Source organism: Hemicordylus capensis, chromosome 3 (genome assembly GCF_027244095.1).
Source record: "Hemicordylus capensis ecotype Gifberg chromosome 3, rHemCap1.1.pri, whole genome shotgun sequence".
NCBI classification, from domain to species: Eukaryota; Metazoa; Chordata; class Lepidosauria; order Squamata; family Cordylidae; genus Hemicordylus; species Hemicordylus capensis.
Window position 1 is genome coordinate 194,165,636 of NC_069659.1, and position 19,407 is coordinate 194,185,042.

Sequence of the window (19,407 nt, forward strand, 5' to 3'; positions counted from 1 at the left end):
ATCGCTGCAGCCACGACCAAGAGGGGTGAGGGATATTGAAGCAACTGGATGGAGGCGGAGCAGCAGTGAGGGTGGAGAGATCTCTGAGTTGAGGGGGGTTGGGGTGAGGGGAACAATCAAGTACTAGCGCGCAGATGCTCTTTGCTAGTTAAGCTAGTTCTGATGAATCTTTAAGTCAGTGTAAATTGTACGTTGGTATTTAACTGTCCTTTCTATCTCTAGGCAGGCAAGGGCTTATCTGTCTGGATTTGAAGAGCAGTGTGATGCTATATTGAATGATGTTAACAGTGCTCTTCAGCACCTGGAGTCATTACAGAAGCAATATCTCTTTGTCTCAACCAAAACAGGAACGTTGCATGAAGCCTGTGAACAGCTATTGAAAGAGCAGGTAACTTCAGACTAGGCTGGGGGGAAAATTCAACTTTTCAAGCCTCTGTACCAGATTTTGCAGTATTGAGTCGATATAGGCCTGAAACGATACCAAAGCGCCAGTATTAAATTTCTAGGCCCTTTAGCATCCCATGGGTTAATTGCTAAAGAGACTTTTTTCAAGAGCTGTTAATGACAGATTTCCCTAGGCAGCACAAGGCAAGTGATCTATAGACACTCATGACAATGCATAAGAGATGGTGTGACATAGCATGCTGTAGTGGTTGAGAGTTGGAGCTGTGAATTAGGACATCCCTGGTTCAAATCTCTCCTCTGTAATGAACTTGCCGGCTTTAAGCAAGGCAGCTTCAGCCTCCCCCACTCCCCATCTGCAGTATGGAGAAAATACTATCTAGGTTTGTGGTAAGACTATAACAAGATAATGTATTCTTTATATTGTATCTATTTTGTTAATATTGTGAGCCACCCGAAGCAGTAGTATACTGGAGGGGCAAGGTATAATAATAAATAAGATAATGTATATGAACTACTGTGAACACAAATAATGCTATAGAAATGGTATTACGCACAAAATACAAAGAAAAAAGAGTGTTGCTTGGTCTGAATTTGAACTCTGATGAAGCTACATATAAATTTGCTTCTTGGCAGTCCCAGTCCAGTGAATTGCATGTTATAAATCTGGAGATGAGTGTGCTTTCCCCCCAGGTAGAGAGCGGTGTGTGTACCTACCTACCTAGTTAGTTCCTGCCTACTTAAGAAGCAATGTTTTCTAGCACACCCCAGCCAGCCTTTGCAAATAAATGCCTTACCATGGGAAACTAATTTAATGTATACGTTCATTCAAACACTAGGATAGCATGAATATATTTTCAGTTGGAGTAGGAAGATATTCTGAAAAGTGCTACTCCTTATGTTAGTTACAGAAGATAAGCTAACTCCCTGAATTCACTGGTGATGGAATCCCTGCCCATTTTTCATCTTGCCTAGGAAAGGAAACAAAACCCTGTTTGGATTCGACAATATATCAGAACATCAAGAAAGAATCCAAATGCTATATGCTTATATTTTAATATAGTAATAATAGTAAAACTGTATGGTTGAAAACTGTCCAGACTGAAGGGAGAAAGTAGAGCCAATTTAATCCCTGTGCTGGGACTGGAGACTGCTAGTAGACATTGCCATTGAAGAAGACTTAGTCTAGTCAAAGCACGTTTGGGAAAAGTTCAAGACTGATCAGAAATTGGCAAAACTATGACCGTCTTTCAATCAAAATGTGATACAGTGACTACATGGAAATACTTATTCTGCCAATCATTGATAACATGGCACTTTTGAAATGAACGATCGGATCGGATCTTTCCGGCCGGACACACCGAAACCATTTGAGTGAGGTCTTATTGATCACCATTTATACATTTTATTGTGATATATAGATATATTTTATTGACTTGGATTTATTGTAGTTAATGTAGCCTGGATAGTTTCCAACTGTACAGTTTTACTATTATGACTATATTAAAACTTTAGCATAGAGTATTTGGATACTTTCTTGATTTTCATCTTGCCTAGGTCAGGAGTACAGTTTCTTTGAGGTTCTGTAATCAGTGCCATCAGATTGTATTATTAGGCTGTAGGGCTGTTTTTGGTTAAATGTTGGGCAAAACAATTTCTGCCTTCCTTTCTAGACATTTCCAGCAAAGCAAAAAAGTAGCAAATGGTTCTGGCACCAAATGTTCTCAGCCAAAGACAAGAGAGTGGCTAAAGGTCAGGAAACAAGTGAGGCCACCTTGCGGTTTGCCAGCAAACCCCCCCCCCGAACTGTAGGACTTGCTGCCCCCTAGGTACAGGGGTGCTGATTCCACCTTTGTGCACACAGCATAGCACAGTTGAGTCCTTTGCTGGGAACATGCTAGACAAGTTTAAGTGACTCAAGGAGCCTGTGGGCACAAGTTGGGCAACCACTGTGGCTTCTTTCCTATCCACAGCAAATGGAACCTGAAGATGCACTCCCAATGATGCAGGGCCCAACAAGTCAACCACAGAGAAGGGGTGAGCTCTAAGGAATTAAATCACAACTTGAAATTCTCCCCCAGTACTGAGAGAGATGAACTTCATCCTAATTCTATCAGTGAACATAGGAGGTGCTAAGATGTAGGATCCAAGGAAATGTGGAGCCATTCGAAAGTTTAAAAAGCAGCACTTCTCCTCCTTTCTTTCCTCCTCCACCAGGGAGACAAGGCTCAATAATTATTCTATAGGTGTTCAGCTACTCAGACTTGATGGTTGATACTCTTGCCTGCTTCAGTGGCTACTTCTCCCCTACTGACAACACACATGTTGTCATTGTGACCATATCCTGTGTATACAAGTAAAATGTCAAGAAATGTACTAAAAAGCAAAATTTGCCCATCTGTGGTAACCTGTATAAATTTACTGCGACTTTAAGAGGCACCTCAAGACTACTAGGGATGTGCACGGAACCACGGAGGCGTGGTCCGGCACTGGGTGGAGTGTGGCTTTAAGGGCGGGGGGGTGTAGTACTTACCCCCCGCGCTGCTCTTCCCCCTCCGGCACTGGACTTTACTAAAACGTTTTTGGGGCAGCAGAGTTCCTCCCTGCCGCCCCTGCCCCCATTGTTGTCTGCAGAGTTTGCAAGCAGTAGAAGCTGGCGCCACACATGTGCTTGTTGCGGCGCGTGCACGCCACACACGTCATTGTGACGTATGCGGCGCACCGGTGGTGGCGACAGGCGCATGTGTGGCGCCAGCTTCTACTGCTTGCAAACTCTGCAGACAACGATGGGGGCAAGGGCAGCAGGGAGGAACTCTGCCACCCCAAAAACGTTTTAGCAAAGTCCAGCGCTGGGGGTGGTGGTATTCTTTTGCGTGGCCCCGGACCGGTCCGTGCACACCCATAAAGACTACTTAGAATGTGTTAAGCATGTTTTCAACTTCCCACTAACAGTCCTTAATTTCTTCTTGAACAGTCAGAATTTGTGGACCTGGCAGAAAATATCCAGCAGAAATTGTCCTATTTTAATGAACTGGAAAATATTAACACAGTAAGTACTGATATTTTGGAGGTTTAGAAAAAATTTTGAGATCTTTTTCCATTTGTTTTTCTTATTGCTCTTCTGTAACATGCAGTTTGTGTTTTTCTTCTAGAAACTGAATTCTCCTACATTGTCTGTCAACAGTGAAGGTTTCATCCCTATGCTGGCTAAACTAGATGATTGTATTGCATATATTTCATCACATGTAAGTCATGCTCATTTTTGTCTCAATATAATATTGTATTTTGTTGATCCTATCTTGAAGAAAACCAGTGAGAGATCTAGATAGAGAACCCTTGCATCCCATTCCAATCTGTTGTTCTTCACTGTCTTTTACTAGAGGTCTGTGGCAGTGCTGGAGATGTGTCTCATGGTCTGGGATTCTATCAGCTGTCTTTGCTGAGTATGATGTTTGCTTGTGCTTAAAAGGCACATACTGGAAATCTGGAGGTAGATGTTTGGTAGCCAGGGGCACATGTAGTTTGAACCAAATTCCTTGTCAGATCAAAATCCTGTATTCAGAAAAACTACATTTACACCATTTATTTTGCTTTTTCCAAATATATTTTGGTTGGTCCTGGAATGGGAGTGGTAAGGAGACTTGATCAGTGGACAGAAGGGACCAGGAACAGTATGCTCTGGAAAGGACTATGGAGGAGGACAGATTCCTTGCTCCGTAAGAACATTACAGGACCCTTCTCTGGTCTGAGCTGCATACACATTTCAAACCTGTTGTATGTTTCAGAATCCTGTGGTGTTTTCCAGATGCTGTGCTTGGCTTCTTGTCAAACTGTGTTAATTCTAGAAAAGGGGTGAACAACTCAAATGCCCCGGTGGGCCAAAACTAACTGTGACTTGGTGTGTGGGGGCCAAGGTCTATTTTTAGGCCCGAAATTAGGGCATTGACTATTAAATTAATGTTAAGTTAATATGGATTGATTTAAATCAAATCCAAATGGTAGAGCTTGGTGACAGCTGCTCCTCAAAACAGGAGCTGTTATATGGAGTCCCTCAGGACTCCATTCTGTCACCAATGCTTTTCAATATTTACATGAAACAGCTGGGTGAGGTCATCAGGAGGTTTCGTGCTGGGTATTATCAGTATGCTGATGACACCCAAATCTACTTCTCCTTTTCATCTTCATCATCAGGAAATGGCCCTCGTTCTCTAAATGCCTGCCTACAGGCAGTAATGGGCTGGATGAGGGATAACAAATTGAAGCTGAATCCAAGCAAGATGGAGGTGCTTATTGTAGGGGCTCAGAATCTGATGGATGAATTAGATTTTCCTGTGCTGGATGGGGTTACACTCCCCCCGGAAAGAACAGGTGCGCAGTTTGAGGGTACTCCTGGACCTAGGCCTCTCCCTGGTATCTCAGATGGAGGCCATGGCCAGCAGTGCTTTCCATCAGCTTCAGCTGATTTACAGCTGCGCCCATTCCTTGAAGAGGATGACCTCAAAACAGTGGTGCATCAGCTGGTAACCTCCCGGCTTGACTATTGCAATGTGCTCTACACGGGGCTGCCTTTGTATGTAGTTCCGAAACTTCAGTTAGTTCAAAATGTGGCAGTCAGATTGGTCTCTGGGGTAATCCCGGAGAGACCATTTTATGCCTGTTTTGAAACAGTTACACTGGCTGTTTGTTTCCAGGCAAAATACAAAGTGCTGGTCATTACCTTTAAAGCCCTGAATGGCTTAGGTCCGAGTTATCTTAAAGAGTGCATGATCCCCACCACACGTTATGGTCATCTGAGGAGGTCCGTCTCGTTACCACTGGTTTGTTTGGTGGCGACTCAGAGGTGGGCCTTCTTTGTAGCTGCCCCGGGGCTGTGGATTGCACTCCCAGTAGAAATCCATAACCTGAATTCATTGCTGACCTTCCAGGGTTTTTAATTTGTTGTAAATTGTTTTTAATTGCTGTAAATGTTCATCCTGGTTCTCCAGGGTTTTTAACTGTTTAAATGTTTTAATTGTTAATTAGTTTTATGCTCTTTTTATATTTTTGTTTTTAATTGTTAATTGATTTTAATTGTTTTATTTTCATGTAAACCACCCTGAGCCATTTTTGGACGGGTGATATATAAATCAAATAATAAAATGAAATCCATTAAAGTGAAGTTAATTAAAAGTAATCTAATGATAATTTAACAACCCCCTCTAGCTCTCCACTCCTTGTGAATGGACGGGCGGCAGGAATGATGATGGGGCAGCATGCTCCTGCAGGTGCAGCACCACATGCCTCCTGCTGCTGCTCGCCTTAGCTTCCAGGCTGTTGGGCTGCTGTGTGAGCGGGGATGCTGCTCACCTCCCCTCCAGCTCCCAAGTCCTCTGCCTCCCTCAGGGCCAGGAGCTTCCAGAGAATGAAGTGTGAATGATGGGGAGATAGGGTGCATGCACGCCTCATTCACAGCTGCTTCCAGCTGTGAGAGAAGCAGAGGGCTTGGGAGCCTGGGCGGGTGGCAGGAGCAGTGGCGAGCAGCAGTGCTCCCCCCCCCCGCTGCTTGCCTGGGCTCCTGAGCCCCGCTGCTTTTATTAGGGCCTGGAGCAGACTGAGAATGAGGGCATGCATGTGCCCTGTGTCTCCATCAGGGCACATGCATGCCCTCATTCTAAGGAAGCTCCTAGCCCCGATGGAGATAAGAGATGTCTCAGGAACTTGGGGGAGGTGAGCAGTGCTCATGCAGCAACACAGAACCACCACCCCCAACAGCTCAGGAGCCCCAGTGGGGCTCAGGAGCCAGGGTGAGCAGTGGCAGGAGCCGAGTGGCGCCACACTTGCAGCAGCGTGCTGCCTCGTTACTTTTCCTGCTGCCTGCCTGCAGGAGGTGGATAGCAGTGGTCTGCTTCCACTGCCCGCTGGCGAAACCATGCCCATGGGCTGTATGTTGTGCAACCCTTTTCTAGAACAAGCCAGACTGCTATACTGCACACACTTGCTTCTTACAGTACACCATAGCCTGGATTGTGTGGAATTCCATTGTGTAAAAGTTGGAGGAAGGGATTTGTGGGTGGATGGTCTTGCTTAGTTGTAGAAGGGTGGAATAAATGGTCTTCTTCCAAACACAATTCTATGAAGTTTTTACTTACATAGGCAATAGCAAATAACCTAATACTGCATGAAGACTCAGAACCAAAAGGACTTTTGAAAAATATGAGCATGAGGCAACCAGTCTTAAAACAAAAATGTAAATTAAGAGAGCACATACAAAAATTACATGATTAGACCACTTCTGAGTGCAGAGCTTTTGCTGGTAGATAATTTGGGTTAGTTAACTGCTTTGCACAAAATTCTATGAGTCCTAATAACAAATTATTTAAGCACCTGCATTTATTCTTCATTACATGCCACATTTCCAGGCATTATTCCACATACCATTCCTCATTTTGGAAGTGGCTGCATTTTGGGTCTTTTGAATTGCAAGGACTGGTGATTTAAAAGTGTTTGTTTTGACTGGTTTAAAAACCGTTATGGATGGTAACTTCATATTCTTAACATGTGTGCAAAGTAAAAGGGATAGCAATCCTTGGTGAACTATTCAAGCATCAAGCTCTATTATGTCCCTTCCAACTTAACTTTTTTTGTAGCTCTGGTTTTAAAACATGTTTTTTCTCTTTCAGCCAAGCTTTAGAGATTATCCTGTATATTTGACAAAGTTTAAACAATGCCTATCTAAAGCTATGCATCTCATGAAAACATATACTGTGAATACACTACAGAACCTCACAAACCAGTTAACTAAAAGGGTAAGTTTGAAGGACCAGCAGTGAATTGGTTTAAATGAACTGAATGCTACGCTTGTGTTGAACCAAAACATCTTGTGAATATCTCCTGAATAATGTGTGTTCCTGATTGTGGCTCAGTTCCAGATGTGTTAGATAGTATACTGTATCTAAAACCCAACATACTGGGTGCTTGGCAGATCTTACTAGTGTCCTTTCCCAACAAACGCCCTCCTTTGATTCCATGCCTGGATGTATAGGCTCTTGCATTGTATGCATAACTTACACGGTCTAATTTTTCTTTGATAATCCTGTTGTGATTGTCTGCATCTTCTGCTTCTGCCTCCCCAAAATATGTCCCCGAGGGTCCCACAAACCTCATTGAAATATTTTCAGAAGGCAACTGCAGTTGTTTCCCATATTAAAGACGTGACAGTTAGATAACTAATTGTGTTTAAAGAAACAAATCCTTCAAAGTTGCAGAACATCTTAGGACTTTTGAGGAACTTTGAAAATACAGGAGGTCCTCTTTATTTCCGTTTTCGCAAATACGGAAACGGTTAATAAAGAAACCTTAACCCTGTCGGAATCCAAGGGATCTGGATAGTGGTTGTGTCCATTCATAATAGTGGGTTCTGCGCCTGCGCAGATCAGCTACGGTTAGAATTCTCTAGCTCCTTGTGACATCCTTAACCGCCTCTGCACACGACTGCAGTACCCTCTAGCGGCGGTTGGTGTCCCTTTAGCCAGTTTCTTGCTGACTGCGCTACGCATCAGTCCTTGGAAACAGTTTGCTCCTCGGAAAATTAAACCTTGCTAAACGACTACCGAAACATACTAGACCACTCTTTGAATCAAGATTTGACAAACTTTACTGAAACTGAATTTCGTGAACGACTATTGGAACGTTTTTGGACTACTCTACTATTACTACCTTTGGATCCCCTGGTTTGACGCGGAACAGATGACTACTCCACTTTCGGTTTCCCTCAGATTTGGAAAGTTTAGCGGCGCCCCCTCAACTCGGACTGCACAACTGCTCTAACTCTCATCCATGGCCAGATGAGCAAAACCAAGAAAATTGGTAAGGGGAAAACCACCTTTAAAAGCTGTACCGAGTGCTGCGGGAAAACTCCCTCTACGGACGGACACGATCTCTGTTTGTTTTGTCTGGGAGAGGCCCATAATACCGCGAATTGCGGTATCTGTCTAACCTTTAACAAACAGACCCTGAGGAATCGCAGTGCACAGCTTAAGGTTTACCTAATGGGAAAGGCGCTCCTAGCAGGAAAAACTTCTTCTGCTTTGGCCAGGCATGGTCCTGCTAAAATGCAATCTAAAGCCCCCGCCATGCCAATTTCTCCGTCATCATCGACTGCATCAGCTTCGGCGGCCTCAACATCGAAAGGCCTGAAGTCATCTTTGGGTGGGAAAGCTCCCTTTAAAAAGCCGGAAAGCCATCTTGCGAGTCTGAAGAGGAAGTCTTCGGCTCACTCATCCGGTCCGCCTGAAAAGAAAATGAAGGGTCATCGCGACTGCACCCCTTCACAATCGGGGTTCCAATTCTATGAACTGTCTCGACATCGAGCCATCTCCTTGTCTCCAGCACCGACTCCACGTCAATCTCCATCATCTTCACATGAGGAACCTCGGCATTGAAGCCAACTTGCAACGACGCCAAAGGGGTCGACCCCGAGAGCTCTCCAGTCGACCCCGAGAGCTCTCCAGTCGACCCCGAGAGCTCTCCAGTCGACCCCGAGAGCTCTCCAGTCGACCCCGAGAGCTCTCCAGTCGACCCCGAGAGCTCTCCAGTCGACCCCGAGAGCTCTCCAGTCGACCCCGAGAGCTCTCCAGTCGACCCCGAGAGCTCTCCAGTCGGCATCGACGTTGACCACGTTTGCAAAGACCACAACGTCAGGGGCTACGACATTGAAGACTCAACATGGGGAGGAGGTGACTGTTGCAGTCATACGAGATACCGAGCTCAACATCGAACATGACGCTGACCTCGACATCGAACAGAACTTCCAGATGGAGGACAAGGAACTCTATAGTGAGGATGTAGAATTGCCAGGGAACGCTATGGGGATTTGTGATCTGGCGACGAACAGACTATCTCTCCTGCTCCATTCGGAGGATAATACTCCTTCTACAGGGACGTTCTCTGGTTTCCAGGATAGTGATGCCCAGATGCCTGTCCTGAAGACACTGTCGCTCTCTGCTAAGGGCACACCTGTAGCTAGCCTCTTACCCCATGGAGGGTGGGGAGATACCTACATGCTTTCTTGCGAGGAATATTCCCTCTATACCCAGTGGCTAAGGGAAAGGCAGCAGCCTCTTCACGTTCAAAGGAAGGAATCTGCTGTGCAGGCTTCTGCAACCCCAAAGCAACTCACTGAATCTGCTGTTCAAACCTCTACTGGTTTTCCATGTCAACGAACGGTGTTTCTTCAGGCAGACTTCACTGCTTATTTACCCTGTCAACAGGCGGTGTCTCTTCAAGCTGACTTCCTCCCGTGGCCAGTTATACCTCCACAGCGGGTGCTGCATCAGTCAGCCACCCAGACAGTCCATGTTCAACTACCGGATCCGGCACCTGCTACTACAGAAGGACAGACCTCACCTATTCCTTTGTCGGATGATGATAGCCAAACTGGTTTTCGGGCGGGCTATGGGGTGGAGACTGCCTTGGTTGGCCTGATGGATGGTCTCCAATTGGCAATGGACAGAGGAAGTGTGACTCTGTTGGTCCTCTTGGATCTCTTGGCGGCTTTCGATACTATCGACCATAGTATCCTTCTGGAACGTCTGAGGAGGTTGGGGGTGGGAGGCACTGTTTTACAGTGGTTCCGCTCCTACCTCTCGGACAGATTCCAGATGGTGTCGATTGGAGATTGTTGCTCTTCAAAATCTGAGCTTAAGTATGGTGTCACTCAAGGCTCCATACTCTCTCCAATGCTTTTTAACATCTACATGAAACCGCTGGGAGAAATCATCAGGGGATTTGGAGCTGGGTGTTACCAGTATGCTGACGACACCCAGATCTACTTCTCCATGTCAACTTCTTCAGGAGCTGGCATATCCTCCCTAAATGCCTGCCTGGAAGCAGTAATGGGCTGGATGAGGGAGAATAAACTGAAGCTGAATCCAGATAAGACGGAGGTACTTATTGTGTGGGGTCGGAACTCTAGAGCTAGCGTGGTATAGTGGTTAGAGTGCTGGACTAGGACCGGGGAGACCCGAGTTCAAATCCCCATTCAGCCATGAAACTAGCTGGGTGACTCTGGGCCAGTCACTTCTCTCTCAGCCTAACCTACTTCACAGGGTTGTTGTGAAAGAGAAACTCAAGTATGTAGTACACCGCTCTGGGCTCCTTGGAGGAAGAGCGGGATATAAATGTGATGATGATGATGATGATGATGATGATGTTGATCTGCCTGTTCTAGATGGGGTCACACTTCCCCAAAAGGAACAGGTTCGCAGTCTGGGAGTACTTCTGGATCAACGTCTCTCCTTGGTTTCTCAGGTTGAGGCCAGGGGTGCTTTCTATCAGCTCCGGCTGATACTCCAGCTGCGCCCGTTTCTTGAGATCAATGACCTCAAAACAGTGGTACGTTTGTTGGTAACCTCCAGACTGGACTTCTGTAATGCACTCTATGTGGGGCTGCCTTTGTACGTAGTCCGGAAACTTCAGTTGGTTCAGAATGTGGCAGCCAGGTTGGTCTCTGGGCCATCTCGGAGAGACCACATTATTCCTTTGTTGATGGAGTTATACTGGCTGCCAATAGGTTTCCGGGCAAAATACAAAGTGCTAGTTATAACTTATAAAGCCCTAAACACCTTAGGCCCTGGGTATTTAAGAGAGTGTCTTTTTCGTTATGAGCCCCACCGGCTGTTGAGGTCACTTGAGGAGGTCCGTCTCCAGTTGCCACCAACTCGTTTGGTGGCTACACAGAGACAAGCCTTCTCGGCTGCTGCCCCCGAGATTGTGGAATGCGCTCCCTGCTGAGATACGATCCTCCCCATCTCTGGCAATTTTCAGAAAACACCTGAAAACACACCTCTTCAACCAGGCTTTTTCAGCTTTTTAAAACTTGTTTTTAAATAGTTCAGAATATTTAATTGTTTTATGATGTTTTTAATTGTTAATTATTGTTTTATGTTGTATAATTTTTGTTTTAATGAGTAATTGATTTTAATGGTGTTTTAATGTAAACCGCCCTGAGCCTTTTGGAAGGGCGGTATAAAAGTTTTAATAATAAATAATAAAATAATAAATAGCTATGCATCGGATTCTTCAGACACGGATCCCAAGCAAGAGCCCAGTTTACCAGAACCAAATCCAAATGTTGCCCCCATCACTTCCACGTCTCCCACTGAGGAAATGAAGGGCTATCATCAGTAGGTGGCTGAGATGGCACAAGTTTTGGGTTTGAAACTAAAGCAAAAGTCCTTGGAATTAGACGATCCTGTCTATAACATGATGGCGAAGACATCAGGACTTTTTCCCGTCTACATCCCTATCTTGCCACATATCTCCAGGGCAGCCAGGTCGGAGTGTGAAATCTTCCATACGTCGACCCCTACCTCCAAATGCCTAGAGACCTTATATCGCATCCAGGAGGAGGACAATGAATGTTTCCTACACCACCCCACTCCGAATTCTTTGGTAGTGGATTGTGCTACTACTGCCAAGGGTGGCCACCGCCTTACTACTCCGGCAGACAAAGAGGGCAGAAAGCTGGATGTGCTGGGCAGGCATACCTGTCCATGGCCTGTCTCTCTATTAAAATTGAGAATTCCATAGCCTGCCAGGCTAAATTTACTCACTCTCTCTGGGAGAGCCTATTTGATCAACGAGCCTCACTTGACCCAGTGGACTTTGTCAAGAAATTTGAATCCACCTTTCAACAAACAACAATGGCAACCAGGCAGCTGCTATTATTATTATTACTATTATTATTATTATTTACATTTATATCCCGCTCTTCCTCCAAGGAGCCCTGAGCGATGTACTACATACTTGAGTTTCTCTTTCACAACAACCCTGTGAAGTAGGTTAGGCTGAGAGAGAAGTGACTGGCCCAGAGTCACCCAGCTAGTTTCAAGGCTGAATGGGGATTTGAACTCGGGTGTCCCCGGTCCTAGTCCAGCACTCTAACCATTACACCACGCTTGGCTAATGCCAAACATCTTGCAGAATCAAGAGTCCCGCACATTGACTGCCTCCATAATTCTGTGATGGAATGCTTGACTTAGAGCAGGCATCCCCAAACTGCGGCCCTCCAGATGTTGCTGAACTACAACTTCCAGCATACCCAGCCACAAAAAATTGTGTCTAGGCATGCTGGGAGTTGTAGTTCAGCAACATCTGGAGGGCCGCAGTTTGAGGATGCCTGACTTAGAGCGATGAGCCTTCAACAAGATATGAAGGACCACACAGAAACACTCCCGTTTGATGGCAGTGGCCTCTTTTCGGAAAAGATCGATGAGACAATGGAGCAATGGAAAAAATCTAGAATTACTGCGCGCTCCTTTACTTCACAAAAGGGCAGTGTCTCCAGATAACAACTGTATCAGCAAAAGCAAGGCTATTTTCACCAATTGGAGTGTAAGGATTAGAGACGCCAGTATCAGCGATACAACCGGAAGCCATACTACAACAAGAATAAGCCTAATCAATTGGGCCGCAATAAGGCTTCTCAACAACCCAAACAGCAACTTTGATCTGGGTCAGAGCCCACCAGCACCTACCAACTTCAACAATGCAGTGAGAACTTTGGCCAACAACATCGGCACCAAGAACTCCTTCTCCTTGATACCTGCCAGACCGACCAGCAGACTGGCAAGCTACGCCTCAGCGTGGCACCACATAACATCGGACCAGTGGGTCCTACGCATCATATCAACCGGTTATGCTCTCAAATTCAGGGAAACACCGTCTTTCAATGGGGTGAAGTTTACTCCGGAAACGGCAGTTCTGAAGAAAGAGGTGCTACAGTTGTTGGAGAAAGGAGCCATCTCCCTGGTGCAGTGGGCTCAGAGCCAGATGGGGTATTATTCCCCTTACTTCTAAATCCCCAAACGGTATGGAGGCATACACCCCATAATGGACCTCCGGTGGCTCAGTCAGTACATAGAAGTAAAGAAGTTTCGAATGACAACATTGTAAGCCATCCTTCCACTTCTCCATGGGAGCGCTGGATTGCAATGCTCGATTTGAAGCATGCCTACTTCCATGTGGGAATACAGGTCAATCATCAGAAATATCTTCGGTTCACTTTGGGGATGGAGATCTACCAATACAATGTCTTGCCGTTTGGACTGGTCACTGTGCCCAGAGTTTTTACAAAGTGCGTAGCAGTCATAATAGCCCATTTAAGGACACAAGGGCTATCGATTTATCCATACCTGGACGATTGGCTTTTGACAGCCAGAACCTGGGAGGATCTCTTGTCCCACATTTCAGTGGTGATTACTTTGTTAGGAAATCTAGAGAGCCAGCGTGGTGTGGTGGCTAGAGTGCTGGACTAGGACCGGGGAGACCCGAGTTCAAATCCCCATTCAGCCATAAAACTAGCTGGGTTACTCTGGGCCAGTCACTTCTCTCTCAGCCTAACCTACTTCACAGGGTTGTTGTGAAAGAGAAACTCAAGTATGTAGTACACCGCTCTGGGCTCCTTGGAGGAAGAGCGGGATATAAATGTAGTAATAATAATAATAATAATAAAAATAAAAATCTGGGAGTCCGCATCAATTGGAAAAAGTCCATCCTCCTACCATCTACCTGCCTCCAATATATTGGGGCATGGCTAGATATGGTGGAGCAAAAGGCGTACCTCCCAGACTCTGACACCATTGCAGGCCACGAGACAAGTTCAGGGGTTGCTGGGCTTCATGGCGTCCTGCACCACTACAGTCCCTTATGCGAGACTATGTCTACGTATCTTGCAACAATGGTTTCTTTGTGTGTTTCACCCGAGGTCCGAACCACAATCCAAAAAGCTCCATTTCCCAAGGAATGTGCTGGTCTCACTGCAATGGTGGACGCTACGGGACAACCTATTGAGGGGTATACCCCTCCAGTCACCTCAGCCCAATGTTATGCTGACATCAGATGCCTCATTGGCGGGGTGAGGAGCACACCTGGGGGAACTCAGGGCACAAGGCCTATGGACTGCGGCAGAGGCTCGCCTTCATATCAATTACTTAGAACTGTTGGAAGCATACAAAGCTCTTCAGTCTTTTCAGGACCACGTAGAGGGTTGTGTAGTTCAGTAACAAATGGACAATACAACCGCAATTGCCTTTCTGAACAAACAGGGAAGGACAGTCTCCCGGTCACTTTGCAACCTCAGCCTGATAATTTGGAATTGGTGTATACCCAAGCAAACTCATCTGTGGGCAATACATATCAAGGGCACCCTGAATTGTCTGGCGAACTCCCTCAGCAGGAACATGGTGATACATCAGCACGAATGGGAGTTGAATCCATTGATTCTACAGCAGCTGTTCCAATTGTGGGGGAATCCCGAGGTCGATCTCTTCGCGACATCGCTGAACAAGAAGTGCAGGCAATACTGCTCAAGGATGGGCCAGGGTACCCTATCCAAAGGCGATGCATTTCAATTCATGGGTTCGGAGCTACTTCTGTGCTTACCCACCAATACCACTGCTGACCAAAGTGGTGACCAGGTTGCTGTACGTACAAGCGAAGGCAATTGTAATGCACCCTGGTAGCCAAGGCAGCCGTGGTTCACATAGCTACTCAAACTCTCCAGAAGGAGTTACAAGCGACTTCCTCGGTGGCCGGATCTGATCACACAAGGTCAGGGCCAGTTACGGCACCCAAACCTGTCTATTCTAAATCTGACAGCCTGGAGGATAAACTTCTAAAGAAAATCTTGCTTAACACCAGAAAGGCTTCGACCAGATGTAACAACAGATCAAAGTGGCATAGATTTTGTACTCATGCCAAATCCTATGGGTTTCTACCAAGATGGGCCACTCTGAAAGAGGTCCTTCTTTACCTCACCACTCTGAAAAAGGAAGGCCTCGCTAACATCTCAGTCAAGGTGCATATGGCTGCAATTTTGGCCCATCATAGCAGCTGGGATGGGAAGACCGTATTTACGCACCCAAGGTGTAAGGACTTCCTTAGGGGTATCACTAACCTTTATCCCCCAGTTCAATCACCAGCAGAACAGTGGAGCCTCTCCCTTGTCCTAGTAGCCTTGACGGAGCCTCCATTTGAGCCAATGGCAATGGCATCGCTTAAACTAACCATGCTAAAAACACTTTCTCAGTGGCAATCACCATGGCAAAATGTGTTAGTGAGAGCTCTTCGTATAGACAATCCATACACAAAGATCTACCCTGAACGGGTTGTCATGAGCCTAGACCCGGAGTTCAGGCCAAAGTTTGTGTTAGATTTCCACCTAAACTCGGATATCATCTTGCCAACCTTTTTTACAAATCCAGCCAAGAACTTAGAGCGCTCCATGCATTCGCTGGATGTGCAGAGAGCTCTTCTATTCTATCTTAAGGTGACACAACCTATCTGGAAAACTAAACACCTGTTTGTATGTGAGAAGGGCCAGCATAAAGGCTTATCCCCTATGCGGCAGAAACTATCTTATTGGCTGGTGGAGTTGATTAGGCTTGCATATAAACTACAGCGGGTCACCCCGCCTACAATGATACGAGCTCATTCCTTAAGGGCCTACGCCACATCGGTAGCCCATCTTGCAGGCATTAGATTCAAGGACATTTGCACGGCGGCAACCTGGGCTTCACACCATGGGCTTCACACCATTCCTTTATCAAACACTATGCAATAGACTTCAGGATGGCGGCAGCAGAAGAATTTGGACGGGCGGTCCTCAAACGAGTGCTGCAGTAGCTTGGGCACCCGCCTCCAACTGGGTAGCTCGCTATTCACCCACTATTATGAATGGACAGAACCACTATCCAGATAAACAGGTTGCTCACCTGTAACAGATGATCTGGTAGTGGTTCTGCCATTCATAAGACCCGCCCGGCCATCCTCACTGCAGATCCAGCCAACTGCAGCACCAGTGAACGAATTAGAACGTACTACATCTTTAGTCAACTATCGGTAGTCAGCCATCAAGAAACTGGCTAAACGGACGCCCAACTGCCACTAGAGGGTACTGCAGTCACGTGCAGAGGCAGTTAAGGGCGTCGCAAGGAGCTAGTGAATTCTAACCGAAGCTGATCTGCACAGGCGCATAACCACTACCAGATCATCTGTTACAGGTGAGCAACCTGTTTTTAGGTTATCCCCCACCCCCGCACAAGCTTAAAAAAGTGGGGAGGGGGCAGAAATAAGAGAAACAATGTACTGTACTTTGCTCTCCAGCTATGTCCCCCACAACCCCCAGTTCCTCCAATTTTTTTTTGGGGGGGGGAATTGGTGAAAAATTGCAGGGAGGAATCTTCTTTTAAGAGCCACAAAATAGCTCTGCATTGTAAAATGGCAGGTGGACATGACATCAGATTACACCTATTTTTTAATATTGCGGATCAAGAAACTGGGTCTCTTAAGACCCATCTGAGGATGGGCAAAACTGTGGTTGTTGAAACCACAAATAATGAGGGCCACCTGTATTAGCAAAGTTTCTCCCTAGGGTTTGTGCACATCTGCTAGAAACAATCTTTTTGAAATTTTGCAGCTGAATTCCATTTTTTTTTGGGGGGGGGCAATCCTATTCCTTCCTTTCCTTTCTCTTATGTTCTGCCTGCACTATTAATCTCTTCTTTTGTGTTCTTGACGGTATTGCTGTCCACTTTAGATAATTAATTTTCAGTTTATTGGCTCTAATATGTGGTCTCAGCTTAATATAAAATGCTGCCTCTAAGGACTTTATGCCATCTGGATTTTCTTTGCATTTTTACTCATCTGACTTTGGGGGTTTCCCCATTCAGTTGAATGGCGAGGAGGAGGGACAGCACCAAACAGCTGAGCAAAGCTATTGTTCCCCGACATCCTTAGATGCAAAAGAGAGTCTTTCTCCTGCAATCAGCTGGAGTTTCTGGAATCACAGTAGAATAGTTCATGTAGAATAGTTCATATGAACAACATTTAGAGAAATGTTTCTCTGTTTCTCTTTTAGGACCCTTCTGTTGTGCCAAATTCAGACAATGCCTTCACATTATTTTATGTAAAGTTCAGAACTGCGGCTCCCAAAGTGAGAGTAAGTAAGTTGTCAAACTGTGGTAGATTGGAGAAGCTGGTAAGGGTATGATTTCATTGTCAAGGGTTGACTGTTCTCTGTTTTTCTGTGCTCAGTGTACTCCACAGTGGATTCATGCATACAACAATTCTGAATAATCTGATGGGAATTTCAGCCACTCTGTCTCTTTGAGTTCACTGGAGACTGAAGGGTCTTTCTAAGTCCCAGGTCAAAGAAACCTAGTTGTTGTTTTTGTTAAAACAACATTGAGGTCGTCTGGAGAGGTCCATCTCCAGTTGCTGCCAGCTCGGCTGGTGGCCACACAAGGACAGGCCTTCTCGGTTGCTGCCCTGAGATTGTGGAATGTGCTCCCTACTGAAATACGATCTTCCCAATCTCTGACAATTTTAAAAAAGCATTTGAAAACCCTCCTCTTCAGCCAAGGTTTTTTCAGCTTTTTAAGTTTTTTAGGCTTTAATCTGACTTAAGTTGTCTAAATTGTTTTAAGTTTTGTGTATGTTTTAACTTGTTTTATGTTGTTGTTAACTGCCCAGAGATGAAAGTTTGGGGCGGTGTACAAATTAAATAAATAAATGGGGTCTCTACTCCCTAAAAGTCTTGTATCTGCCTTTGAATTATCTCAATACTTCATACCCAGTTTCAGTAGATGTCCATTTCTTATAGGCAGCCTGTGGGTATATTAAGTCAGCAGCTCTATATCAAGTTGCCCCCCACCCCTTGCCCTCTATAGCCTTAAGCCCTTTTGCTTGACAGGTAGTGGGCCTTTTACTTCCTTCTCCTGGCCTTGACTGCAGTATAGGTAGACTCAGCAGGGAGGAGTAGAGATGCTGGGGATGGAGGGAAGAGACAGACCTCTCTCTCTCTCCGCCCCCCCCCCGGTAGAAAAGGGAATTTTGTGGAGAAACCTGTAGGATGAGAAAAACAAAGGTCTCCCATACTTTAAATGTCCTGTTTTACCTAGGATTGCCACAATTTTCTGTCTCCTGTCCTGTCACAGGTGCATTGCAGCCTTCAAAATGTCTTCGGGTTTTTTTACCCCTGGCAAGAGTTGTCTGTGTGCTCTTGCGCTCTCGCTCTCTTTAAGCTTTGCTGCTTAAAGGGGGTTTGTTCCAGTTTAGTATGTTCTTGCTGCTTCATGGGACAAGGGAGCATGTCACACTGGCAGTGGCACTTTTAAAAATCAATGGGAGAGCTAGCAATCGGTTCCTGAGTTAATGAAAATATAGAAGTATTCCTCCGTTTTTGTGTGCCCTTGAAGTTCATAGTAGTAACTCCCTAGGCAGAATTCCCACATCTGTCCCAACAGCTCTAACAGTGAATGAAGTAGTTGCTTTTCCTGTAGGGAGAAGTCAGAAGTTGTGTGAGAGTGGAGTGGATGAAAGTTTGGGGCAGTATTTATATTTGACTTTGCTTGCATTTTGTGAAGCCTTTATATGGCATTCAGTTTTGAAGTTAGTTCTTTATTTTATTGATAGATATATATATATATATAGAGAGAGAGAGAGAGAGAGAGATCATATATATATATATATATATATATATATATATATATATATAAATAAACTTATTTTCATCAATGAACTCAAGGTGGTTTACAATTAAAACCACGATACAATAAAACAGTGCAACAATATCACACAGGTAGCAGCCATGAAAACCAACAGATTATTAAAGCATACACCAAAGCAGCAGGGACCAGTTATAAAACTAAAGTCCATGGAAGAGAGCCTCCTTAAAAGATCTTACGGGTTAGGTAGAACTATGGGAGTAGGCAGTGTTTCATGGATCTTGGTATTAAAGACAACGAGCAGCTTGAATCATTCTCAGAAATATACTGGTAACCAGTGTAGCTGGTACGGTAGCAGAATGATGATTGGTCTAAGCAAGAGGTGATAAGGGCATGGATTACCATAGCTAGGCCCATTTGCCCCAGGAATGAGTGCAGTAGCACACTAGCTGAAACTGGGCAAAAGCACAACTTTTGCCCAGTCACAACTGCTACTTGGGCACTCCCAAGATGCTAACCT

General features: G+C 45.4%; 1 protein-coding gene across 2 annotated transcripts in view; it reads left to right on the plus strand.

Moving 5' to 3' along the window:
* The window catches only part of COG3 (component of oligomeric golgi complex 3), a 115,020-nt gene that overhangs the window by 23,421 nt on the left and 72,192 nt on the right, over positions 1-19,407 (plus strand). For both annotated transcript variants that reach the window (XM_053305637.1, XM_053305636.1), the window contains exons 4-8: positions 223-388; positions 3,377-3,451; positions 3,555-3,647; positions 7,062-7,187; positions 17,300-17,380. In XM_053305637.1, coding sequence (XP_053161612.1) covers positions 223-388; positions 3,377-3,451; positions 3,555-3,647; positions 7,062-7,187; positions 17,300-17,380 — 541 coding nt within the window. The remainder of the gene's footprint in view (positions 1-222; positions 389-3,376; positions 3,452-3,554; positions 3,648-7,061; positions 7,188-17,299; positions 17,381-19,407) is intronic.